The sequence below is a fragment of the Falco biarmicus genome, chromosome 13 (assembly GCF_023638135.1).
Source record: "Falco biarmicus isolate bFalBia1 chromosome 13, bFalBia1.pri, whole genome shotgun sequence".
Classification (NCBI taxonomy): Eukaryota; Metazoa; Chordata; class Aves; order Falconiformes; family Falconidae; genus Falco; species Falco biarmicus.
In genome coordinates, this window is record NC_079300.1 from 20,621,377 (window position 1) to 20,649,132 (window position 27,756).

A 27,756-nucleotide genomic window follows, 5' to 3' on the forward strand; every position below is an offset into this window, starting at 1 on the left:
CTGGCTTTGGCATCTCTTCTTTAGGAACACATATTGTATTTCACCCCACCCCTTCTCCTAACTACCAATTATAATCTTGACATATTAAGAGCTGCATTTCCATCGCTACACCTTCTGGCTTCCTCTGGCATTGTGTAGGTCTCTATCAGCAAGGACAGTACGATCTCTGACTAGATTTCAAGGTGAAGTTTATAAAGTACTATCTGTGTGCGGAGCAGAAAGGATTAACTATATCAAGAGCCATAAATCTGTTATCCCTAAATCTGATGGTATAGTAAACTACAATTTCCAAATGAATTTTGGCTTGCAATGTACTTGATGGTACCACCACCCAGTCCTGCAAGAGTAGCCCTTCAATATGATTGCAGCAGCAGCAAACTGGTAACGGTGCCTCAAGGTGTGCTTTGGTGGCCACTTGACTAGTGCAAGCTTTCTTCAGGAAGAGCATGGTCTGATGTTATGATGATGATACCATTCCTGATGTTCCTGCATACACAGACAGGACAAACAGTGTTGTCTGCTTTGAACTCCTGCTCAAAAGCGGTGGGTCCAGCTGTTAGCTTTTCTGGGAAGGCGCCCTTTGGACTCCTTTTGGCTTCAAGACTTTATTGAACCTTAAGAGCACTGGACTTCAACTTACGGCGTGATTTATTCTAACAAGATAATGCTGTGTGCATTTTTTGCTGATTCCCCATATATGCAAGTAGCACAAGCACATCTTTCGCACAGCCTTGACTCACTCTAAAATTTTATATATTACTTCAAGAGTTGACACGATAGTCCAGATCGTAACACAGGCTTTGCTAGAAACCTAAACCACCGTTGCTATTTACTTGATAATACAAGAAATACAAATCTGAGGGGAAAAAAAATAATCCTTACCTTTGTTTCGTGGTTATTTTAACAAATCCTCTGGTCTGCTGTCCTGCTCTGAGGGTTGCTCGGCTCCTCCTGCAGCCTGTGGCTTGTCCTCAGCACAGTGAGGCTCCTTTAGCTCAGGTCTCCTTTTCTAGCCATGGCTGGTCCGTCAGACAAAGCTTTCCCCCCGGCTGCAAAATGCTCGGTTCTCTTTTTTTCCCCCCTTTCTACTCAGATTGTTCATGTTTCTTCTGAGTTTTTCTTTCTTCACGTGCTTCCCTTTCAATGTCTGAATTTTTTTATCTGAAATTTACATTGACTCTAAATTCTGGTGCCCTGACAGAGAGAACAAGGACCAACAACACCCGGTCTCAGGCGTGAGCCAACCTCCTTCCCTTACCACGTGCATGGTCAAAGGAAGAGTCACTACGATGAGGAAGACCTCAGGTTCCCCATCTGTGGCATGCAGTCTGGAGGCCCTTTTGGCAGGCAGGAACATACTTTGAAGCGTTCTGTAGTGCAGCCAATTATCATAATAATAGTTTCATTATTAACCAGAGTTCATAAACTCTGTAAACCTATTCCTCAGCTCGTATTTCTTTGGTGCAAGGGCCAAGTGTTAGCTGGACAGATGGGGACCCTAAAGCTTTTAACAGGTTCTTTCATTTTTATTTGTTTACCGTCTGATCTTTTCAGTCACAGAATTATACCCTGCAAGCACCACGTCTGCAAAGCACTGGGCACACTAGTGACTGCACTGTGAAGTAACCAACATTTCAGGGTTAGCTAACTAGAAACGGAGAGGTGATTTGAAAGTCCTGCTTCCTGCGCCGCGGGGAGCTAAATATTCCCCCTTTATTAATTATATATTTACCTCTTCGCTGCAAGGAAGCGCAAAGTAAAATAACATCATGGTCCAGCATCAGTTGCTGCATATGAGATGGAAAATACGGCTGAATGAATGAAAATACCCATAGCCTGGAGCAGCGTATTCAGAGCACGCTGAATTATGGTTTCATGGTAAAGGCTTCAACCAAATCAACAGCTCGTCCCACACTCCTCCCCTCTCCAGGTGGAGAGACACCACCTCCCTTCTGGCAGTGGTGATTGACTGATTCAGTTCACTTGTGCTACGAAGCTTATGGTAAGAAGGGATAAATCTTCTCAGTGTTCAGATCCTAGCTAACGTAACTCTTTGCTTTATGCCATAATCACAAAGATATTTCATAGCTTGCAAAATAATACCATGAATTGCTATCAGTTTATCACAAATCCGTGTTAGTTGGTTAAACACAAGGGACCTTCTACTGAAGGTAACTTTCTAGGGAAGGTCAGTAGGGGTGGATGAGGGCTGGGTAAGGCTTCAGGTCCCCCCGCCGCCTGTCTGCCTTCTGCCTAACTTCTACCTGGGAGACCGACAGCAGGTGATGGCCCAGATAGCAGAGCACTTCTTGGGCCTGAAAACATAAAATTGTTTCACACAGTGGGAAGTGGCACAGATCTTGGAAACTGCCTTTGATAGATTGACTGAGTGCAGTATTATTTTAGACCCCATCCAGATGTCTACAAAAAGTTTAAAAATAGTTAAGTCTCATGATATAATTGGGTCTACATGTGCAAAAAGATGAAGTAACTTTCCTAAGGCTACACACAAGGCAGCTCAGAAGAGCAGACAAGTCAGACTCACAGCTTTTTAACTAACCATATTGTCAAAGCTCTTTTTTTCTATAATTTTATAGTGGGGTACCATGCCAATATTATTAACTTCTGCTTGGTTCTTGCTCTTGTGCAAGTTTAAGCTTACAGTCAAGTTTCTAAAAGAACATCACTGTGTGCTGCACACATCCTTGGTGTACAATACCAGCTTTATTCACAAATAGGAAAGCCTTTACCACTGACTACAAGGGTACTTTATTTTTGGGTTACGTTTTCACCCACAATCTGCAGAGTGATCTGTATGTGTGGCATTTGTTTCTTTCCTAAATTTGTTGTGTCAAGTTTTATTTTAACACTTGTTTTGAATAGTGCAGCTTGGCAGTGGCCAGCCTGTTTGGTTAGAGTCACGTGCCAGTAACACCCAGGGGCTAGATCACTTTTGTACATCCAGTGTAAGCAGCTGGTTTGCGCTCGTAGCTAAGACTGGAACTGGATGATTTAAGAGATACTGGTTCTGAACATTTGTTTAAAACAGCCTTTAGGTAATGTTATTGTGATCGTTTACTACTGCCGTCAGATTTCACAAGGCAGCCGTACTTGCAGCAAGTTGGACAGGAAAAAGACTAAATTGCCATTCTTATTCTTGTAGCTGCAAGTTGTAACTACAGACCTTGCAGGAGACACTTCTTAAATGAACTGTTTCCGTTGCGGAGCTAACAAAGAATATATCTCTGGGCTTGACCGCTAGTGGTCAGAGTGTCATGAAAATATTCCTGAGGTTTGAGGTTAATTTGGCCCTTTATTGCCTTTTTTTAAATAGCTCCTTGTAAACACAGTAAAATGTCCTGGGCTGATCCTGAACCTTAAATAGCATTTGGAGCAATCTGAGAGTAAGTGGCTGTTAGGGGGTTCTTGTGATCCTTTTGCAGGATGCAGAGGATGCTGAAGGGCTGAGTGCCACGGCAGTGGCAGGCAGGGAGCAGGACTAGAAGCAGCTCCTCAGCTGTTGCCTTCATACTGGCACAGAAGCAAGCAGAGATGGGGTGTTTCTCATCCGCACTGACGCAACCTCACGCATACCCAATAACTAGCTCTTGAAGAAGGTGCCATGTTGGATTTTAGCCTATTGAAATAAAAATGCAGACCAAGGGGTGAGGGCAGGAAGGCTGACTGGTCCCCAGTGCTGTCCCTGCTGACTTGTTTAACTTCTGAGTGGAAATCTAGTAAAGATCCCTTCCCTCTTTGCAAGGGCAGTAGCATTAAAAACACGGTGGAAGTGACTTTCTACAGGAGGATCTGTAGGATTCAGTGACCTTGTTTCATCCTCTCCCCTTCCCTCCTTTGAGTTCACAGCAGCATCTGGGAGGTCCTGCACACTATGCCTTGCTTCCACACGCTTGCTATGAAAGAGGTGGCTTCAGAAGGTTTTGTCTTTTGAAGGGCTATCAGGTCTCAATGCCACTCACCTTGGAGCAGAGAGAAAAAACCTGCAAGCGTAGCTGCTATAGACAAGCTTGAATGTGTTGCTGGTATAGCCACCATGCACAGATGAGTTCCCAGGTAGAAAAAGCTTTCCATGAAAAAGTCTGCACAGCTCCTCCAAGTTCTATATGGCCAGTTCAACTATTTTATTTTTCTCTTTTTTTTTTTTTAAACTCCCAAATAACATACAAAACTTGGGTCTTGGTTTGAGGGAAGAGGAGGATGACTTCCTTTCAGCTGTTCATTGTTCCATAGTTTTACAGTGTATATGAAACTGCTTTAAAGCTCTTCTGCAGATGAGGAATGTAGGTTATTTCTAATTACGTGACATGTAATCAAGCGTGACATGCCTACTTACCCCTTAGATGACAGCAAGCTTTATTTCCTTAGACAGACTAAGGTGGGAAACATTCAGGTGTTAAATAGCCTAAAGCTTGCGAAAGTTCTTCATTTCAGTAGCCCTCTGACTCAACTTATCTGTGCTAATTTCTATTTCAGGAGTGACTTAGTCAAAACAACTGGAGTGTGAAAAATGCCTGTGCTGTGGGCTTCACATTTTATTTTTAACTCAAATTGTTTCCTCGTTCTCTATCAATCGTGATGACTGTTAATGCATGAAAGTGAGAGCCCCTTCTTAGCGCCTCGGCACAGAGAATGGTTTAGTACCCAGAGCTTTGTTCTCCATGTTAAATGCCTATTGACTTCTTTGGCCCAAAGAAATATTGATTTTTCTCTTACTTTCTTTACAGGCTCTGCTTTTTTTCCTGGTCGCTGTGCTGAGATCTTTGCCAAAGGTCAAAGCGTTGGGAAACTTGGAGTCCTACATCCCGATGTTATCACCAAGTTTGAGCTCACCATGCCGTGCTCTGCCCTAGAGATCAATATCGAGCCCTTCCTGTGAAGACGGGACTTTTATCCTCCTACAGCCATCCGCTGTCACATGCACCGCCCTCTGCTCTTTTGTCTTCCTCTGCAGGGACATCCTCTTACGCTTTTATGTTCCAATAAACTAGAAAAACAGAGCCTGTCTCCCTGGGTGAATATGTCCCTTACAGTGCAATTTGGCTAGCTTCTGCAGGGTAAGAATGTGGCATCTTGGACTAGACTGTGCCCTCAATGTTTTTGAAGGGCAGGGGGGCGGGGGGAGAAAAAAAGTTGGGTAAAAGCCCAGTGTTTTACAAGAGAAATGTAATGGCAGAGCACATGATTAGTTTTCAAAATCAGAAATGTTCCACAGACACAGCTTCATACTGTAACTGATTATGGCTGCATAACAGGAATCTCATTCTTTTCTTACTGCATGAAATAAGATAATTGATTAGAGCAAATGTTGAGTGAATGTGAGCAGAACTAAGGAGTTGAGCTTTTATTCTGTACGGTTGTCATGTGCTCATCAGTGGCTGGGGGAGGAAAATAAACTTGTTTCATGAAAACCAGAGCTATTTTGTAAGCAAGATGTGTGTAATATCTGCTTCCCTACTCTAGACATAACTGTTGATCCTTTATCATTCTAAATTCAGAAAGGCAAGGGGGTGGAATTAAATTTTTTCATGGTTGATGTAAGGCTAGTGGTTTTTGAAGCTCCAAACCAAATTGGGGAAATGCATTTAAGAGCATATGCCAGTGGTCTTTTGCATGAGGAGCTGAAAAATATCAAAGCCTTTGTCCGACTGAGGCTGGCATATTTGTCTGCAGAAGTTTGCGTGGTCCCGCTGCACTCACATAGCCCCGCCAGTGGCTTTCTGGACCCCAGCTGCACGGCAGGGACCGTGCAGTATTCAGGAGTTTTACTTTTCTTGCAGTTTTGCCCCTGACAATATATGAGAACCTCTTGCAGGTCAGGCTTTTCCTTCTAGGTGGCTTTCTGGCAGCGGTTATGCTGCAGCCTGGCGCACTGTGCCTCCACTGTCTGGGAAACTGAGAAGCTCCGTCCAGCACGGCAATGCCCCATACATCCTCTCTGCTGTAATGTCAGTGAGTGGGTGGCCAGCTCAGTACACTGAAGGAGGCTCTTTACTGGCTTGCTAAAGAAGCTGGCTATCCCTCATTTGCAATATTATAGCCATTGCTAATGTTGCAGCCTAACAATAGCGAGAATTTTTCATCAGGCCAATATGCTGTGGCTCGTTTCCATTCCGAGAGCCGGGTAGCCCCTTCTCCCAGGAGGGGACTGTCCAAGACTGGATATCTGGGTGATGCTGGCGAAGGGCGGTGCAACGACCATCTCACTGAGAACAGAGACGTGCAATGGTGAGGGTGAGGTAAACTCACAGTTTTATGAGCTGCATGTCTGCACAGACCCCCATCGCTAGATCGATGATCGATGGCTTTTCAATAGTAGCCCTATTGGTAATCTTAACAGGTGGGAGGGCAACAGGCAAGGCTTTTTGGTGCAAGTGTTAATCCAGTATGAAAAATGCACTACAGTTACTCATCTGGAAACCGTGCGGTTCCCCTCAGATGGAAGTGTAGATTTTAATTATCTCTGCATGACAGACGTGAAATGAGAATATAGCTATTGCCATACGTTGCACGACTGACTCCAGTGCCCATGGAGAGTGAGAAAACTGCAGCTCACATTTTAAAGTCTCCCAAGGGATTAGCCAGCTTGTCGTTTGCAGGATATATCTCTCCGTGATGCCTACACAACTGTAACCAAGCAAGCTCACAGTGTGGGAAGCAATCTGTAACGCAGATGGTAAGTATTAACCCCCCCTGTTTATTAGTGTGTCATGCATGGGGATTAGGATGACAATAAGGCAGATTTGCATTTCAGCAGAGTACAGGCATATTTGCGTGCACTAAATATATTTCTCTACACAAGATTTTCTGACTCTTTGGGTGTCCAAATTCTCCTGTGAATTTACTGTCCTTTGAGTGTAAAGACCAGATTAGGCTGGGACTAAGGGTTTGAACTGCAGTGGTATGTGCTGTGAGGCTTTTAGGGATCACTTCTTTTTCATACCAGTGGCCCGTGTGGTGATAGCTAAGTGCTCCACAAGTGGGACATTAGCTCTGTCCTGGGGAAGCAGCATTGCTTGCTAAAAGTAGAGGAAGAGAATCGAGAAGAAGGTTAAAAAGCCTCTTCAGAGCCACCGACTCCTCGCACGGCTCGATGCGGTGCCAGCCGCCTTGCGGGGGCTGCTGTAGCTCTGAAATTCAAGCTTTGCCCTAGTGCTGTGCTCAGGATTAGCTGTGAATCCTGATGAGTGGGACACTTTATACAAACCTAGTGTATTTATTGCAGGGCACTGTCTTTTGTAGCCCAGCACCAATTATCTGATACTTACACCTTGCTCATAGCTGTATTCAATAATCAAGTTATCAAACACAGCTTTGTGCTAGAGAGCGCTGCTGGGAGCATTACAATTTTGCTTTTACCCTTTGCAGTAGCTGTGGTCTCTGGCAAAGGAACATTGTCTGCCGATGGTGGTGACTTTGAGCAATTGTTGAACATCTTTTGAAGGCCGGTTTATTATTTATTTTTTTTAAGGAAGAGCTGAAGTTGGCTTTTTCACTAGTGGTCCCCAATTATGAATTACTTTTGGCCTGTTCCTTCTGGCTGTGGGTGCTGGGTCATCGCTCAGGCTCTGAACACGAGCGCAAAGGGCTGGAGAGCCAGTGACGGAGAGGTCAGAGCTGGTGCTGCCTGGGTGACTGCTGGGTGCCGTTCAGCTGGACAGGAGTACCAACTCCTGGGTTTGTCCTTGCTGTGCTTTGGTGCTGCAAAGGTGCTTTTCCAAACAGCAGAACCCCTGCGACAGCCTGGCTCCAGCTCCCCGCCGCAGGGCTCCGCACTGGCAAGTCACTGTGGCTGCTGAGCGAGAGCGTTGGTGTAAAAGCAGCACGTGGGACTCTTCCCATCTCCGGGCTGGTGGTGTACCTGCTCCCAATTCAAACCCTTCTGGGTTTCACAGGCGAGTATGGAATAGCCCGGGCAAAAGCAACAGGCGCTGCTGGAAGGCTGCCGTGGGGATCACGGCCTCGGGCACACACGACACCTCTGACCGCCCAGCAACCTTGAAACTGAGCCGGGCTGAGGGAGGGCGAGCGGGGTGGCGGTTGCTGCAGGCTGAGCAGTGAGCACAGTCCCGCAGACAGCAGGAAGCGATGCGCTCCGACGGGAGCAGGAGCTCGGTGGGAGCAAACGAGGGTCATGCTTTACATGTTTTAGCAAATGTGCAATATCCCACCTGTAGCAAGCTGCACTTCCACCCTGCTCAGAGACGTACCCATGTTCCCGAATTTCTACTTGCAGCACACATTAGAAGGGTTAAAGCTGAAACAGACCATTTTCTTTCCTTCCATCCCCTGAATTAAATCACCTGTATCCAGAAAAGCAAGGTGCAAGCTAACTTGTAGTTTTACACAGAAACTTGGGTGGATTAGGACACTGTGGTCATGACAATTACTGTTAGGTTGGTTTTTAATACCTGCCAAGGGGTGCAATAACATTTGGCTGCTGCCAGAGTAGCTGGTTCGGCGCTGGGGGACTGGCACACAGAGATGCCCTGCGACAGGAGAAGCCTGGATCGGCCACGTGTCCAGGAAGCGGTTTGCAGAGTGAGCGCAGCAGAAGGCAGCCTCAAGGCAGGACAGAGCGGACTAAGCTCAGGGCGAGATACAAGCTGCATCCCTCCTGACAGCAGAACAAGGGCACACCTAGGAAGCCTGTCTTGGTACCGCCCGTCCGGCTGAAGAAAGCCACAGGATGGAGAGCTGCAGGGCTGGACCAGGACGTACCGTTCAGCACTGAGAAGTCAACAGCCCGGGCTCCTAGGCTGATGCTCCATACCTGGAAGTTATCTCCTACCCTGCTCACATCAAAGGCAGTGTCTTACTCTAAAACTCGTACCACATACACAAGAGGATTCAGCTGATACCTTTATGCTACTGAGTACAGAACATAACCAACAAACCGGCCACAAAACCTCATTTTCTACCATCGTGCTGCAGATGCAGAGGTAGGGAGCATTGCATGACTGCGGGGATGAAGCGGTGGGGAGCATTTCCAAAGACAGCAAAGACACACACGGATTTGCAGCAAGGACCTGGTGCTTCAGGCTAATGAAATATGGAAGGGGTGTCGTGTCTTACCTTGTCAGACCACTTGCCTCTTCAAGCCTGGCCCTGCAGGAACAGCTGCAGTTCTGCGAGCTTCCCACAAGCAAAACCTCAGCCCAAAGCCCAGCTGAAAGCCTCACGTGATCCCAGCAGCCCAGGGATGCTGCAGCAATCGGGGCTCACCCCCATCAGCTGTGGGCACTTGGGGGCCCAGGGGCACACCACCTCCAGGCAGGGCATGGTGCTGAGGGGAGGACATGGTCCCAGCCGGTTTCAAATACACATCCTTGCTGACATAACCCTGTTAGGCTCCTCAATAAACATGAAATATTCTGTGGTTTATGGGATGTCATGCTACAATTGCATATATTAATTTAAAATCCAATTTAGCTTTCAATTAACTCTTTAGTCTATTAGATATTGCAGGTGAAGATTACAGGCACCCAAGTGTCCCCCATAACTAATGACACGGCAATTCATGCATTTCCATTTGCAAAGGACGTAACAAATAGTTGTGAGTAGCTCAGTAGTCTTTTTTTTTTTTTTTTAATGTTTTTAAAAAAGTAGGTTGTTGTTGCTAAGCCCAAAGGAGCCGAAGCTCACAGCTAGACTGAGCAGGGGACACCGGGCTGCAAGCGGGCCAGCTTGGGAAGAGAGGTGGGCGGTTGCATCTGGGAAGCTTTTTAAACTGTGACTCATTCCCCTTGGATCAATCATTTACAAGTAGCAACAGAGGGTGCAAAATGAACAGAGCAACAGCAGGTATTGCAAAATAGGTTTATTTTTACATTTGAACCAAATACAGTTTGCATTTATTGCATGAATCACATGCAGGTGAATACTATAAAAAAATACCTGTGCACATACTTTCTTAATCCAAGCATTTATATATAACTTATAAAATCTTCATAGCATAAAATAGCTGTGATTCAGAACAGAAATTTTACACGTAAAACTGCATGAATGTACCTGTCAAACTGTGCCTTTCTTAGGACCAACTGATTCCACCCCAACAGCTTAAAACAGCTTGCTGCCAAGTTTTTTCCCAATTTTGGTCCCATCCGCTGTGATGTGGCACCTCCACGGGGCTTCAGCTCTGCCACGCAGCTGTACAACATAAAGCACTTGTAACAGAAGATATTTTAAAGGTGTTTTAAAGCCTGATGGCAGTGCTTCTGCGGTGTGTGGGAGGGAGGAAGACTAAGGATGGGACCCTGTGGCTTTGGTGGCCTGAGTCCAGTGCTCACCAAGGGGCACGTGCCCTGTTGAAACACTGGTTGAAGCTGTTTGCATGCACATGTAAAGTCCTCACAGACTGATTTAAAACAGTCTGTCCGTAGCCTGGGCAAATCTAAAAATGGTTAGAATTTCTGCCTGCATTTCTTCTAGAGACTACCGACCTGGCTTTAAAATCGTGCAGCTCTTTCAGCCTCCCGCTCCTCAGACAAAACTCCCAGCTACATTTTGGGAACTTGAGTATATCTACCTAAGCAGTTAAACGATGGCAAAGCACCTCCTTTACATTCTTCAGGTTAATTTTTCTTGTAGCCAAGAAGACAAGCGCACGTGGTTAGAAACCTGGCTTTCACTGTACATTCTACCAGGGAAGGCACAGGGGCCATGCCTGAAGCTCCACGGCCATAGCGTGTTATATTTTTCTAGCCAAGCAGACCACATTCACCGCTGTATTTCTCAACAGCTCATTGGTCCAATAGCAGAAACAAATATATTTTTAAAATAAGCAGCCTGAGTTATAGCGAGGACCCTCCTATGAACGTGCCTCAGCTGCTGCCCTACAAGTGTATACATGGTATTGCAAGATGCACGGAAGACCAACCGTAATGCTGTGCAGCACCACAAAATGATGGCATCTTATCATCGCCACACGTTGGGGTCACCGGAGTCACCACTCAGCTCCCTCCACAACGCAGTTTTAAGGACGCTGTTTGTCACCCCTGCACGATAGGAAGGACTCTGTCCCATCCCCTACACAGGGCAGCTAAATCAAGAGTTAAACAGTGTGAACGCAAGCCTCAACACTGGGGTAACAACTCCGCTCCTCTACTCGGTTGTATGTAGGCAAAGGATCTTTTAGTGGAGGCTTTCTTATTAATAGCCAAGATAAATCTGTTACAAATCACTTAAAATGTTTTGTGTTGGATTTTTATTTCTTCTGTTTTACTTTTTGGGGGTTGTTTCTTGGGGTTTTTTGGGGGAGGTTGGGGATTGCAGTAGATAAAACGCACTACAACACACACGGAACTAGCCAGGTCTAGCAGTGCCATCAGAAGGCACTATGACAAGTGATAAATACAATAATCACCAGATTTCTTTAGGGAAATGCTCAGCCATAGCCACGTGTGGCTGTTCTGATCTCTGCTGACACTGGCTGTTGAATAAACCTGCCACCCTGGCCAGCAGGATGCTCCTGCCAAAGCCTGACAGCGGGAAAGCGCCAGCACTCGTAGAGCCCCCACCTCCTTCCACCTCCGCCTCACCTTCCCGCTTTCAGCCACTCTTCCTTTGCCCCCAGGGACAGCAGGGTGCAGACAGAGCTCTGCGCGCCCCGGGGACGGCGCTTCGCTCTTGGCTGGTCGCTTCTCTCCCCACCCCACCAGCCGCTCGCTCCCCAAAGCGAGCCCCTCCCCGGCTTGCCCTCCCGCCCCGGCAGGAGCAGCCCCCAGGCAGGCAGCGGGACCCGCGGGGCCGGCGTCCCACGGGCACAGCCACGCTTCCCCGCACCCCAACCCCCTGGCGAGCCAGCCGCCGCTGCTGCTCCAGCTGGGATCCTGGCTTTGCGCTCTGTGCTTGGCAGCTTTAGTCACCTGGGCCAGGGGTCGCTAATTGTGGGACACAGCGGGGTCAGCGATCTCTAACCCAGGGATGTTTGCGTGCAGCAATTCCCGTGACCCCTACAAACGGGGTATCTCAGGCCAGTCGTACTGGGTTTGCACAGCAAGGTCGTGGTAGCGGGGGAAGCTACAGGGGTGGCTTCTGTGAGGAGCTGCCAGAAGCCCCCCCGTGCCCACAGAGCCAATGCCAGCTCCCAGACGGACCCACCGCTGGCCAAGGCCCACCCAGCCGCCATGGCGGAGGCGCCACCGGGATAACGGGTTCAAGCAGGGGGGCAAAACCCCCGTGCAAGAGCTATTGCCACCGCAGAGGAGTGAGCATACGTGGGAGCAACAGCTCAGCCCCCCAGGGCAGGGCAGGGGGGGCTCCAGGAGCCGGAGCAGACATTCCCCAGCAGCCCACGGCGGAGCCCACGGCGAGGCAGGCTGTGCCCCCAGCCCATGGGGGTCAGCGGGGGGCAGATCCCCACCTGCAGCCCGGGGTGGATGCCCAAAGGAGGCTGTGACCCCATGGGAAGCCCATGCTGAAGCAGGTTTGCTGGCAGGACCTGTGGCCCCATGAGAGGGACCCTAGGCCGGAGCAGGGGCAGTGTGAGGACCCTCCCGCTGAGGGGGAAGGAGCAGCAGAGACAGCATGTGATGGATTGACGGCAGCCCCCATTCCCATCCCCCTGAATGCTGGGGGCAGGAGGTAGAGAATTTGGGAGTGAAATTGTGCCCAGGAAGGAGGGATGGGTGGGGGGAAGGTGTTTCTAAGATTTGGGTTTATTTCTCACTATCTTACTCTGATTTGATTGGTGATAAATTAATTTTTCCCCAAGTCGAGCCTGTTTTGCCCATGACAGTAAATGCTGAGTGATCTCTCCCTGACCTTATTTCGACCCACGAGCCTTTTGCTACATTTTCTCTCCCCTGTCCAGCTGAGGAGGGGAGTAATAAAGTGGCATTGGTGGGCACCTGGCATCCAGCTAGGGTCAACCCACCACACCAGTGCAGAAAGGCACAAAACACTTCTCGATCAAGTTACCAGCCTTGATCGACTCATCACATCTCTGACCTGGTGGTGCCACAGGTCCCTTGGTGAGGAAGGTGCCGCGCTCACATCAGTCCCAACATCTTGTGCAGCACTGGCACAACCACGGTCGCGCTGAAGCCAACTGAGGAGTACGTTATAAATTTATACGGCACTTCAACTTCTAGTCGCCTCCGGGCTTCCAGGTCACGGATGGGAAACTTGTACCGATAACCCAGCATGCCAAGGACCACACTCTTCATGAGCTGGCGTGTCAGCAAGACAATAATGATCCCTACGAAGAACCTGGCCAGCACCACCACCACTATTTTACCGGTGAGCAGAGGAAATCCAAGCTGAAAATTTTCACTGGTGTAGGCTGGAGCAGCATACCGGTTATTTAACCAAAATCCCACTGTTGCTCCAGCTCCTGCTCCTAAGATAGTAGTGGTGTCTCCCCTGGTAGGGCTGTAGTAGTCTAGTTTGGGGTAGTTGTAACATAAGACAAGAGGCACGACTATGGAAAGCAGTGGACAGAAGGGACTAGTTAACAGCAAGTGATCTATCACGTCCCACACAGGATACAAGAGCACGAGCAGCACAGCCGAAATCAGCGCTCCACCGATGACGTCCTGCAAAGAGATCACATTTAAAAGTTTTGTGAGACCTGGAAGGTGAAACAGATATTCTTGAGTGAAGATAAAAGACCAGGATCTGCATTTGTGGCCAAGCAGCAGCAGAGGAATGCCCTGAATTCACAGCCATGGCACTGCCCATGTGCAGTGACAACCTGAAGCCTGTGCTAAACAAATCATGACCTGAACCTGACCGTGGCCTTCTCCGTATTTCGGACATATTGACCCATATTTTTCCCCTGAACAAGTGAGATCCTTCCCCTCACCTGCTTCCGTGTTCTAAGGGCACTCTCCTCCTACAACTTCCATGGAAAAGGCACATGCACAACTCCATCCCAGGGGCAACATCACGGTAAGCTGCATTCATCCAAACCCTTCCCGTCCCATAATCCTAAAGTCATGTCATCATATCAGTAGAATCTGATGAAATCGCTTGTTTCCTCTCCATCTCTTTTGTCAGAAACACGCACCCCATCCAGGACCAGCAGCTCCAGGGGAGGAAAGCACAGAGCCGCAGGACGCGGTGCGTGCCACGACTTCTGCCGGCTGCGGCAAGAGGTAGCACCGCCGGGCAGGAACACATCGAGAAATCTGTTGCCTAAGCCTATGAAATCCGGCTTGCAGTAATGAGCCCGAGGCAAGCGCATAGTTAAACCCTAATTTATTAACAGGGGTAAATAAGGTGTTTTGAGCACTTGATTGTTGCCATCCGCGAGGCTGGGAAAGGAGACAAGAGGTAACCCCTAATAAAAGCTGCCCATGTGAGAGCAGCCAGAGAAAAAGCAAAATAACAAGTTTCCCTGTGCAGCACTCCAAGCATCGCGCAGGAGGCAGCAGTTTGCAGTCTGACCATGAAATAATCACAGACAGAAACGTCCTCTGCTCAGGACAGTATCTTCTTCACCAAGTCATGACAGCTGACCACTACCATGCTTCGTCACAGTCTAAAATGACTTTTAATGAGAATTTCCCTTACAGTTAGGCAGGAATGAGGGGACTTCTTCACAACAGAAATATTTTATGACTTTCTGGTAAATGCATTGCTCCAGTATGGCTGAATTTTAGCTGTTTACAACTTCCAGGCAATAGATTCACAGAACATTTGCCTTTAAGCAACTCCCAGAGCCATTTTGCATATTCCTAATACAAATGTCCACTTACATTTATTCCCTCATCCATGACACAAGGATAGCCATGGAAACACACAAAGTTGTTCACAGGTATCTAATATGTAAAATACCATTAGATGTCAATAATATTTCATAATAATCATCTTTTGATAGCAATTTTTAGATGATAACTTCACCACAAAGGCATGTTTTGGCCCAGCACTAAGTAACTACATCAACAGGGAAGAGCTGGGGGCTGCACCCAGCACTGATGCTCAGAAATCCCATCACCACTGTCCAACTCCATCCCCCACCCCTCTATTTGTCCACCTCATATTAGAAGAAAAAGTCCTGACACCTCAATACTCCCTCCACGTGTGATGAAGGAGTGAACCTCAAAAGCTGTTTATGTGCTTTTCTGTTCTAGTTAAAGACATTTAACCAAACACTAATATTCCCCTAACAAAGGCTTTGCTCAGCTCTGCCCAGCTGACTCCAGCAGTTCCTGGGCGGGGTGCAGCCAGCCTCTGTTTACAGACCCGATTAAAGTTTTCTGAGTTTTGCTGTCCTCTCATACAGCCCCAGCGCAGGAGCACAGCTCCTGCAGCTTTCAAGCAGGACCCAGATAACCAGCTCTTCTCCCACCAGTGGCTTACGCCAGTGGTCTCCAAACTGGGTGGGTGCACAGGGCAACCCGTTGGGCTGTAGGAAAAAAATACTTTTTGCACCACTAATAAGTAAAATAAAACATATACATACATTTTTAAAGTAGTGCTTATTTCATCCTTATCTCATCCTTCTTAAATTTATATTTCTGTGTGTTTTATAACGTACGTATCAGTACAGCAGTATATGTATATAATTCAGAAGTATATTTACAACTACTGGGGGTGCACGCTCAAAACTTTTTAACTGATCAAAGTCATCGAGAGACCGGTGGTTTATTCTGGTTTTCCCTCTATCCACCAACTGATAGGCTTCCCGTTTTGGAGACTTCTTACGAGAAGCTGCTGGAGGGTGCAGGACATCCCCAGCCACGGCCATCAGCAGTGGCTCCCTTCGGTTCCAGTATGCGTGGGCAGAGGCTTGGTTTTGTGAACACCCAGAGAAGGCAGTTGAGTCCAAGATCAACACCTTATGAAGATATTTAGCTGTGCAGAATTAATGATTTTCCCCCTTCACCTGTAAAACTAAGGAGAAGATGGGATGAGGAGGGATGGCGCTGATTTCCGTGAGAAAAACTGCTTTTCCTGGAGTCTGCCCACTGTGCACCCCGGAGCGGGACCTTAGTTTTTCCCGGCGGTGGAGCGGCTGTTAGCACTCCCAGGAAGCACATTCTTGTCCGTCTGCCTGGGTAAACAGATTAGCCTCTTGCCAAACCCACAATTATAAAGGAATTTTTAAATGAGGGCAGGCACGAATTTTGCTCAAGGTGCAGTACTACCGGCAAAGGTGAAAACCTTGTTTCCCTGCTAGGACGCTCCAGCTCCCTCAGCACAGACAAGTCCTCCATCCTTCCCCAAAGCCCGCCCGCTGCCATGCAGCTTGGCCGGCTCGCACACAGAGCCCCCCACCTCTCCCACAGCACAGAGCACCTGCCCGGGCTCCAGGAAGGGGCCTGGCTCCTGGCGACCTGAACTGCAGCAATGCCGTTCTGCTTTGCTACCTAAAAACAGGCCAGTACCAGGTTTCTAACGCTCCAAGTTGTTCGAGTTATTTGCTGATGCTACAGGTACATAAAGAAAAACAGCTGAAGTGAATGTCCAGTTGGATGTGCTGCCTGGGATGCAGGACTGCGGCGCTTCAAAACACCTTCTGCCCATCCCCCAGGCAGCACGGCAGTGGCACGGTCCATGGGTACCGGCATTGCTGCTGCTGTTCTTGTGCTGGGCTGGTTTTGTGGTTTCGCCAGGTCTTAGAACACGGTTTGTTTTAGTATTGCAAAAGCTTTCTGAAGGCAAGACCCTCCTATGCTCTCCCCATCAAAACTATGGTTGGAATTGCAAGCACTCACAAAATGCCCCCAGAATATCAAACCATCACCCTGAACATGGTGGCACTCAAGCACCTTCCCTGACATTGCCAATCAAAGCAAAAATAACACTTTTCCTATTCTGTCCTGTATATCGTCACTTACCGCCTGAACTCCCTTCACACCTTCACTTAGTGTGAGATGCTACTCACTTTCCTAAACAGAAATATCTTACTTGCTTTCCACTCCTAAAGGTTGCCCTGTTTCATCCCACAAGGAATGTACTGCTACTGGAAAGTGATGCCAGTACCTTGTTTGTTTATCAGTTCTAAAATATTTAAGATAATTTCAGGATTAATGGTGGTGTTAAAAACCCTGAGGTACCACAGCGCTAAGCAGCCAGGTAGGGGGGTGCAGCGTGTCACCTCCTGAGGCTGCTGTCATCGGCAACAAATGCATCAACACTGCATCATCGGTACATCTCAAGGAAAAAAAAACAATTTGATTTGTTTACAGAAACAACTTTCAGGTTTCTTTTTGGTCCTAAAAGGTGACCTTCTGACGACTCCTGGTACCCTACACACCACACTGGCCAGCATGGGGCATTATGGCTTTTAACTGAGGGCAAGGAAAGGGGAAGCTGCCGTACCACCGGTAAGGCTGCCGTGGCATCAGCTGCATCTCTGGAGTGACTGGCTGACCCCGAGCCCCCACCGATGGCCGGTGACAGGGGAGCGTGCACTGTAGCCAGGAGGGGACCCGGCTCCGCTGCCACAGCAATGCCAAACCCATCAGCTCGGTGCATGAAGAAATTCCTGCTGCTGGCTCTGAAAGGTTAGAAAAAGGTGAAAAGCTTCCCCTCCTCCTGCCGCCTTGGGGGCTGCCCTCGGCTGATGAAGTTCTTCCCAGTATGATTTGTAATGATCTTGCTCGCATCTTTCAGGAATACCGTGCACTCACACAAACACCATTGCTCATCATTTCAAACACAAGATGACTCAGGCATGCTCCAGCAGCAGTGAGACAGGAAAACCCATTCACCTCACCGAGGCAGGGATCAACACCGGGGCCAAGGTTTTAAGATGGAGAGTAAAAGGATATTTTCTAAAATACAGTTCTCTGGGGAAAAAGACAAACAACAACAACAAAAAAAACCCCCAGTCCTATTGTCTCCAATTGCTTTTTGTTCCTTAAAAACAACCCCTACAAAGTCACAGATTCACTGCCTCAAAACATGTCCAAATGTTTGCTTTGCCCTTTCCAGGTAACTCCAGATTCCCTCTTCACCAGCTCCTCAGGCTCCATCATTTAAGACCTAGAAGGAAGGGCCCTGCCTTTCCCCTGCTTCTCCACGCACATGGGATATTCTCATGTCAAGGTGGTGAATGTGGGTTGTTGTAATTAAATTATCTCTCAGCAGCACAAGTGCATTGCTTCCACCCCACCCCCTACCCGGGTGATGCTCTCCTGGTAACAGCCCAGGCAACGGGTGTTTATTCCCTTTTCCCTAAGCATAGTATTCATTCCGATACAGCCATAATGATGCAGACAGCTCTCATACCAGCATACTGCCTCTCCAGAAGGTCTTTATTGGTAACGTCTCTTCTACCGGCACGACTGTGATTTTTGAGGCCACTCCTGATCCAAAAGCAACGCCAGCAATGCTGAGATACAGACTGATTTGCAGAGCTGGGACTCCCGAAGATGAGCCCCCGCACCGGAGCTTCAGCTACAGCTTCGCAAAGCACAGTGCAACCTCCTCACCAGTCCTCCTCTGGTTCCTCAAACGGGAAAAATTCACTTTCACTAAGTCAGTGGGTATATTCAGACCCATTCATTTGCTTTACTAAAATATTTTGATCACTTAATACATAATTATATCCTGTCAGCGTTCGTTTTCTGTTAGGATCTCAGTTAAAAATCCATTAGACAGAGCCTGTTTCAGCTGGCAGCTTGGCTGAGCGGCTGCTGTGCCTCCTGGCCCGGCACCTCAGACCGGCCAGGGTGGGAGCATCCCTCGACGTGTGGGAAACGGCTCTAAACTGCACTTCTTCCCCAAAGGAACCTGTCACTGCCAGAACCTGTGGTGGGATGCAGCCGCAGAGGGGGGTCGCATCTGGGCAGCTGTGACCACTAGGCGCCTCACAGGATGGGGACCCCAGCGCAGTGCATTTACCCTTTTGAAAGGCAGCATTCCTCACACTTCAACTAAAGAGCTTTTTTAATTAATTATTTATTTTAAAGCCCTTTTTTAGCATGTCAAAGACACAAAGGACTTTTTCTTCTTTACCCTAAAATCCATCTAAATTTAGAGGAGTCTTTCATTAAGATGGACCAGCATGGGAAGTATGCGAAGAATTTTTACTGATTGACTTAAGGTCAATAGCCAAGAAAGGGTGCCTCCATCTTTGATTTAAGATATTATTTTGATCCACTAGGCCTGGAAGGGAAGGTCAAGCTATATTTTATAGAAAACCTTGATCTTATAAGGGCTCCCTTTCTTACAGTTGTCAAGTCTCCTTACTACAAACATAGTTATTAGTAAAAAAATGCCATTATTGATGCATATGCAACCAACCAACAGCACATATCAGCCTCCTGCAGGGAAGTAGCCAGGAGCTTCTGTCCGTGCTTGGGAAGCTGGACCACCCCTCTGACCGCTGGATGTGACACATCAGTAATGCTTCCCCTCCTCAGAAAGGAACCAGCTACACTGTAGCCAAAGTCACACCGAAATCTGTTCTTAAAGCAGGACTGACAACTCGAAACAACTGAGCCCCAAAAATCTGTCATATACAGCCACAGATATTTTTTTATTATTTTCGAACAAAGTACTTGTGCATCTCAGTCCTTTAGGAATGAATTTTCTTCCAGCTGAAAACGAGAAGCTTGTCATGGTATTTTTCTAAACGCCACATGCCTGTATGGTAACGGGAGACACGCTGTCCCCCGGTCCCCCAAGGACAGCTCACTTTTCATGTTTGACCCTCTCCTCTGCTTGCCGCTGGCCGCTGGTGTGACTCACCGACCTGCTATTCCTTCCCTGACACTCCCAAGCTAAACCAGCCCAGGATATTTCTCGCTGACAACAGTGATACTATTGCACAAAGGGCTTAGCTAAGGAGCACTGTCAGTTGCCCAAGTGCATTCCCTCACAATTAAAATTTCAAAATAGAGAAACTCCAATTCAGATGTCACACCAACCTCACCAGGCTCCTCAACTCACCTGCACCACTGCTTCCCTCATGGTATAAATAATTCCCCTGCAGACTCAAATAGCAATAGCCCCAGGGTTTCGCCACAGCTGCCTTTGAATGCACAGCCTGGAACTTCGTGGCACAACTCGTATGTTCCTGCAGTGGCATGGCCAAGGCAGAATGTACATTGCTTGGGAAGTGGGAGATGGGCATCGCTGTGGGGAAGCAGAGCTAGAGGCACGACCAGCACGCGGCGGCGCAGAGCATCCTTACCAGGACTGTGTGCATCCCCGTGTAGAGCCTGCTGAGGCACACCAGCGTCGAAAACACAAATGCTGCTACCAGGCCTAGTTCGAATGGATACTGCAAAAAGGAAAAACAAAACAAAACCAAAAACCTCCCCATTACACCATTATCCATTTTAACATCACTATATAGCTGAAATAAAACACCCAAGCAGCCAGACTGATGTAAGGGTCTCATGTTGGGAAGTGGCTCCCAAGTTGTACTTTCCCAAAGAGATTAACATAACCCCAGAGGAGACCTCACGCTGGCCAACATGCAATCCTGCTGGGAGGTTGTCTCATCTGCGGTGCCACTTTTGCAAAGGTCTAGTCTTAGTGTGGAAAAAGCCTGGAGAATAGATGGCATCTGCAGAGTTCTTCCCTGCAATATCTACCTGCAAAATCCATGTTAGTGCTAAAGACCTTAAGGAAAAAAGCACAGCATGTCATACAAGCAATGCCTGAGGCTGAACTGCAGCCTCAGATCACCTGAGGGGAACGCGATAGCCACAGAGCCTGACCAGAAGCGTGATCGATAGTCCTGGAGCAGTGGGCTGGGAGGGGAAAATCAATGTCTGAGCTGAAACCGCAATCCAGCTATTAGAGCAGTCAGGACCACTCTTCCCTGTGACACCTAAGGTTTAATTGTCTTCTTACGAAGCCAGTTTTGCACAATTCCCTCTCTGAGTTTCCTACAAACATGGAAGGAAGTGTTGAAATAAACCAACATTTTAAAAAGAGAAAAAAAGCCCCAACTTTTGCTGAAGAATAAGCTTAACATACAGCCCTTAATCCACTCATTCAAACCCTGAAACCCAGTGGGCTGGCAGGCTCCTTTCAGTCTGTAAAGGAGATTTTTCGGGAAAAAAAAGGAAACCAACCCAAAATATAAATAAAGGAAATTAATTCCCCCAATTTGACATAAAGTCTCCATCTACTGCTGAAAGCTGACAACTGACCAGGGTGGCCACAGGTCAAAGCAAAAATGCTTCTGTGGAAATTTTAAGCATAACAACTTGCTTCTGACCCTTTCCCCTCGGGCGTAATCTAGCCCCCGGAATACAGAGCTCAGACCCAGCTGCAGATGTCACTCCCAGTTCATAAAACGCTATTTCTTCCTCACTTCTCTAAGCCTTCAGAGGATTTACGCCCACTTTATTTGTCCCTCAGCAGGCAGCCTGGGAGCTAGTCCAGATCAGTAATTGATGACAAGGGCAGCTTGAGAAGATAGCAGCATAATGCACTGGTAGATTTTTCCTTCTTAATAGAGGCAATTAAATCATTTAATTATTTTACAGCAGCTTTATTGTTTCATGGCAATTTCTAAGAAGTACAAGACAGCATGTGAAGAGCTGAGCTTATCCACTGGTAGCTTATCCATGGAGGAGGAAGACAAAGTGCTGCTGACCGGCTCTTTTTGGCAGCTCTGAGACATGGGATGGATTTGGCCTTCCAGGGCTGACAAATATCCCACGTTATGGCTCCTCCTCCCCATCTGCCAAGCTGCTCCAACCAGTTCACATACAATTACCAGGGAGCAGGAGGCTGGCAGCACAGCTTTGGGTACCACCGACCTGCTCACTCATCCCCGCGCTGTAGGCAGCGGCAGAGCACGCTGCTTCATGGCTGGGACCGGGTGAGTCTGGAAGTTAAATTAATTCAGGGATCCTGGTGTAATTCAGAGATCTCTGGCTCCATGAGTTACAGCCCCAGGACACAGCACCTTTCACCAAACGGGTGGCCAGCTTTTGTCCCTGCACACACGCCAGCACCATAGGGAGGACACCTGGGGACACTGCAATGGCAAGACCCCCCTGGCCATACTGCGAGCCCTCTTGGCTACATCAGCTTATCTTTGAAATACATCTGAGAAGGCTGAGAAACACACTTAAATGCAACGCAGCCAGGAGGTTATTATGGATAGAGTGCAGGAAACCCCTATTTGGATTCATAAAATGAATGGAAAACTGCCATGGAGAAAAGAGTTTCCGGAAAATAAACCTTTTAGGAAGATCAAAGGCTGAAGGTTTGGGGGAAATAATTATGAGATCTCCCCAAGCAGCCTACAGCTCCAGTGCCACAACACTGCTGTTACTTCCCTGACAAACAAGCTTTCAAATCACGTTGTGCGCTACGAGTCTACCACAGGTTAGAGCCAGGGGATATCCAAGGATGCTTTTCCTGCATCATACAAAACACAGGCAACACAGAGCTCCTTTGGTTTCCCTGGGAGCTGGCATTTGCTGGTGTACAGCGATGGCTTGGTGGGCACGGGGCAAGCACAAAACACTGACACTGGGCAACTTCTGCAGCAGCATGGCAGCTCCCTGCATGGTCACCCCGCATGTGAAAACCCAGGGAACCCACCACACCACCCTGCCCACGGCTCTAAGCAGGGCTTATACTAAAGAAAGGAGATTTCCACTAAATTTCTTCTTGTATCTATTATCGGCCAGCTATGGGTAACCACAGGGAAAAATACACCTCTTTGAAACTAAACACAGCTCCTCTGGAAGTAGCAACAGCTTTGGATTTGCTAGTTTTCTGTAGCCTGCTGCAAGTAGGCACATGATTTTCTTTTTATTATTTATTTATTTATTTTACCTTTTTGTACCCCCTACCTTGTACTGGTTTGTGGTCGCAATGAGAAAGGAGAAGGAAATGGCGGTAGCTGCCATGGCGTGGGTGGAAGGCATCCCGTACTCCGCATTCGTCCTCATTTCCAGCTTGACAACAGGTGGTGAGAGGGGCCGAGGCCACTTCAGAATGTCCTTGGAGACCTGGCCTATGTACATCACAATCTGGGGAGAAGAAAGGCCACAGGGCTATCAGTCAGCACAGGCAATCCCCACTCAACCACCCGAGAACCACTGCTATTTCTGCGCTTTTTCCTGCAAAATCCACCACCCCGAGTGCAGAATTCATTCCCTGAATTATTAAAGGGGTTTCCATTATCCAGTCGGTGAAGGAAACAGCGGTTTTACTGCACCACGTTGTAACCTGATCACAAGTGGGACCAAAAGGAGAGTTCACTGATGAGATGCAGCAATACAGGATAGCGTGAGACAGACAGCTGGCTCCCACCCCACGCCAGAGAAGTTTCAGTTTCCTCCCCATCCCTTACATCCCCTCTCCTGCAAAGCAAACAGCTACAAGAGAAATTTTTCTGCCACCACTTGCAAATCACCGCCTTGCCCAGCCGCGTCCCTCCCAGCTCCGCGCAGCAGCTCCGTGAGGGCAGCTCCCACCCCAGCCACCGTGGGAGGTGCTGCAGGAGCCCCGCTGGGACGCACCACCAGCATGGTTATTAAATAATAACCTGGCATCCTCGAGGAGGCAACAGTGAGAAAATTGGGCAGGTGACATGCAGCGCCAGTTCTCCTGCCTGACTCCCCAGCGACGCTGGGCTGTCGTGCATTGCTTGGGACACGAGAGGTTTAAGCAAGGGCCCTGTTAATTAGCTACCGAGCACTGCAGCATAGTGATTTTAGGGGAAATGTCCCATTCTCAGGTCACTGCAAGCCGTAGCAAAGGGAAGCAGAGGCATGAGGCAAAGCCAGCCGGCATCGCCGAGAGGTGCAGCCCCCCCAGAAGTAGCCAGGGCACCCACCGTGATGACAACCTCTGCTCCCCAGCACCCTCTGCCCAAAGGCAACGGGCTCTCAGCATCCACAGTAGACAAGGACGTGAACAAAAGTCACCCAGGCTGTTCCTGGAGAATACATTTGCTTTCTATTGCCACCCTCCTCCCTTTGGATAGTGCAGCCAGACACGGGCAAATCAAGCTCTACAAAACAAAGCAAACTATTTTTCTTCTTTTTTTTTTTTAAATACAAAAAATAGGTTAACTGATGTCTGCCATGAAAGCTCAGTTGCTGCGCGAGACGGCTTGCTGTTCTGCTTCTCACACTTCCACTAGCAAAGGAGGGGTCCTAAAATAACATCCTTCCCATGCTGGTGTTAGCCATATGCCAAAACAGCAACACAATCATCCGCTGCCACATTTGTCACCAGCCACATTGCATCCCTCTCTCTCCCACCAGCCATTTAAAAATGGCTTCGTGTTAAAAAGAAAAATGCCAGGATTCAGGATTCACAAATCGGGACCAGGAAAAAGCCAAAATGTCACGTTCCTTCCTCCCCCTCTCTGCAGCAGAGCACATGCCGTGGGGAGTGCTAGGCTTACAGCCAGCATCAGAGCCTGGCAAAGTGACTGCGGGTGCCTTTGCATCCTTTATCCCTCATCACGTGAATCAATTACCGCCTTATTATCAGTGCCACCTGGGGCACGCCTGCTGCTCCTCCTTCACCCTGATACAGGGGACATAGGGCAGTCAGCAAACACCCTGCCCCGCACTGGTCACAGTAGAGAAAGGGTCAAGAAACAAGTGTCTCAAAGAAACCACTCTGGGTTTATTTCGTTAATGGCACCTGTTTCCAAATGCATACAGGCACATCTTTGGAGTTAATTAAATTCCAGGGTTGAAAGCAAAATTACTCTCTGTGACAGAACATAAAACATTGAGGCTGCCATTTGTGATACCATCTGAGAGGCAAGGTAGGACAAGCCAGTTTATCAGCAGTCCTCTCTAATAATGACTTCCACTTGTAGCAGTATTATTAGCACTGGTACGTAAGAGTATTACAGAAAGGGAAATGAGTCATCTTTGAAATGAAGGCTATGCTAGGACTTCTCTGCTGGTGGAAAACAGGCTGAATGCTGGAGGTGGTATGGGTAAGCAAAAACACCAGGCATCCTCACAACACCTTCCTTCCTAGCATTCCAGATTGAATTCTGACCCTTTTAAAAACATGTATCATATAGACACGTAGAGTAATGAGAGGTGAGACAGCCTCCATAGAACATGAAGATGAGTCCAGAACACGTTCAGACTAAGCACCAGACTTTGCCTTTAGCTTCTCCAGGCGCTGTGCACATGGCTTTTAAGCACAATGTCCTGGACTATTTGGCAGAAGCAGCAGTTGTGGGCACAGTAAAACACTCCCCCATTAGCCAAACTGGCAGGCTTTCCTGAGTGGGCAAAAAATGACAAGCACACCATTGCTAAAAGCCCCCCAGCAAAGGTGTTGCACTGGTTCACCGGCCTCCCCATGTGGGGCCCACACGCAGCTGGAGGAGCACAGGACAGCCCAGGCTCCGCACGGGCTCCTTGGCTCGCAGCACAGAAAAGCCAGCAGCCCAGAGCCCCCGCCAGAGCTGCCCACGGTGGGCAGCGGGGTGCCCTCCTCGGGGGACAGCCCTGTGGCACACAGCAGGGCTGGCAGAGCGCCAGCTGGGACCTGCACGTCTGTGCCCAGCCCAGAGCATCAGCCAGTCCTGCTGGAGAGCATCACACAGCTGGCGACAAAGAGCAAGTACCTCTGTGAGCGTGCCAGGCACTGACATCCAGAGCTCAGCCATGAACAGGGAAAAAAACCCAAACCAAAACCACACCCCAAAAACAGAGAAGGCCACCGCAGATGCCATCACTGCTCGACAAGTGTTTTGCAGAAACATAGTTACAGCATTATATTTTACTGCAGGATATATCTGAATTACCTACCACCTTCAGAAGATGAGTGGCATCTGCCCTGGTCAAGCAGCATATTCTCTCTTAAGGCACATCTCATTATTTCCTGACCTCCTTTCTCTGCCTTTTTGAATTTACTCCCTTAACAGTCCCAGGAGAGGAAGCAAGCAGCCTGCAAGTTTTGGCCAGTTACCAGCTTTTTTCAGCCTACCAGATGAGAAAACCCCGGTAATAAACCTTGTGAACAGCAACCACTGAAGCACTAGGAAGGAGGAGAAGGGAGATGAAGAGCTGAGCATGGGGGACAGGTTAAAGATCCACACAGAGCCAAGCCACACCTATGCTTAAGTTACCTGTTTGTGCTACGTAAAAGCCTTTGATGGCCTGGGAATAAATTTAGCATGGGCAAAAATTAGCCCAAGTGCAGACCAGCAAGTAACTCGGGATTGCGTTGGTCACAGGACTGCGTAGTTTTGCCGTGCTTTCCAGCCCACCCTAGGACGCCGAAGAGGACACCCGCGATGGTTTGGGACAGGAGAACAGGGGAGGCAGGCTAAGGCTGGACCAGGCGCTGTCGCCTTGCAGGTTATGCTGGGCCATCCCTCGAGCCGCCAGCGCTGGGCTTCACCCAGCTCCCCTTGCTCTGCAAGGGCTGGGGAGATCTACCAGGCAAGAAGGGGCCAGGCTCAAACCACGCTGACCTAGATTTAAATAAAACCCATTCCAAAAGTCTTTACCTGCCTGTGTACGTTTCCACCCAAAGGGTCTCCAAGCCCAAAGCTGAACCCTTGAAGACTGAGCGAGCAGACACCATTTGCTCTCTTGTAGGCACGGCAAAGAAGAGAAACCCTGAAGCAAATAATTTCTTCAGGCTCTGTTGTTCTGTTTGCTCCTTCCTTTGCTGACAATTTTTGCCCACCTAGAGTGCTACGTTATGGCTCGCAATGCTTTTCTTCTGTGTTTATTTCTAGCACAGGCTCTCTTCCGCTCTGTCCAACTGACATAGATCAACCAAATTTTCTGCAGTTCTGGTGCAAAATAGTTTGCAGACATCTTCAGCATAAATAATTCTAATTTGCACATTAATAAGTACCTCTGTCTCTTCATGGGGAATTGGTCTGAACCTGGAGACTTTTCCATTACTGAAGCAACAAAGTGAAAGCGTGATGGATTGTGTAGGACTCAATTTGCTGGAGATGATAACTACGCTGGAATGCACGGGAATTGAGCTGAGATTTCACAAAAGTCGATGGGATGAGCATGGCTAATTTCCTTGTCTGAAAGCTGACAGCAGCAGCTCCAACTGCCCTGTACCTCAGACTGCTCAAACTTTCAAAATGGAATTTAACCGCTTCACACTCAAGTTACAAAGATGTGTTGGCAAACAAGGGGGGCTGCTCAGGCTGGCAGGGAGGGAGGGGAGCTGGGCTTCAAGGATGGGAAAGGGAGAAGCACCGCAGCCTTCCTAGGTCACTGGACACCCACGAGTGGGGCCCAAACCTGGGCAGAAGCAAAGCGATGCTCTTGGGCATCAGCCAGTTCTGTAGAGCCTGCCCTTGTCCCAAGACCCCAACTGCACCTCCCCATGGAAGCTCCCCACCGAAGCACGCTGTTGGGGAGGCTAAGGGACTCTGCTCTACCTCTGTATTTGCAAGTCCTGCAAGCTACAGTTGTGACAAGTGCCACAACGTGAGTCTCTTAATAAATAAATGATGGCAAAAGCAAGGTGGACCACAGCATGGGAACAGAGGTGCAGTGGAGGGGTCACTGGCAGCAACCATGCATATGCATAATGCAGGGAAACGCCACCTTCCCTTCTGTATGGAGGTGTGTGCACGCACACACTGGGAAACGCTGCTCACATGCCACTGCCATGGTGGGGACCCTCAGGAAGCTACGTCAGCTCCCTAATATTTGCAGTGTCACTTGACAGTGACATGGCAGCGCCAGCTGGAGATGTGGGAAATAAAACGCATCCCCCAAGCTCCTTCTCCCAAAGCCACACGGGCACGGCCCATCGTGGCAGGTCTGTCCCCCACCGCTCCTCCCTGCAGGCTGCACAGCTCCTGTGTCCCCTGCCACGGCTCTGCCTCAGTGAAACACA

The 27,756-nt window shown here is 48.5% G+C and overlaps 2 protein-coding genes across 2 annotated transcripts in view; one reads left to right on the forward strand and one right to left on the reverse strand.

Annotated features, from left to right (window-relative positions):
- FARSB (phenylalanyl-tRNA synthetase subunit beta) overlaps positions 1-5,434 on the forward strand; it is a 42,605-nt gene extending 37,171 nt beyond the window's left edge. The window contains exon 17 of the mRNA XM_056357941.1: positions 4,746-5,434. Within this exon, the coding sequence (XP_056213916.1) occupies positions 4,746-4,897 (152 nt within the window). The 3' untranslated portion in view covers positions 4,898-5,434. The remainder of the gene's footprint in view (positions 1-4,745) is intronic.
- Positions 5,435-7,655: 2,221 nt separating this feature from the next.
- SGPP2 (sphingosine-1-phosphate phosphatase 2) overlaps positions 7,656-27,756 on the reverse strand; it is a 42,083-nt gene continuing 21,982 nt past the window's right edge. The window contains exons 3-5 of the mRNA XM_056359145.1: positions 22,743-22,922; positions 20,111-20,200; positions 7,656-13,556 (exon numbers count right to left, since the gene is read on the reverse strand). Of these exons, the coding sequence (XP_056215120.1) occupies positions 13,011-13,556; positions 20,111-20,200; positions 22,743-22,922 (816 nt within the window). The 3' untranslated portion in view covers positions 7,656-13,010. The remainder of the gene's footprint in view (positions 13,557-20,110; positions 20,201-22,742; positions 22,923-27,756) is intronic.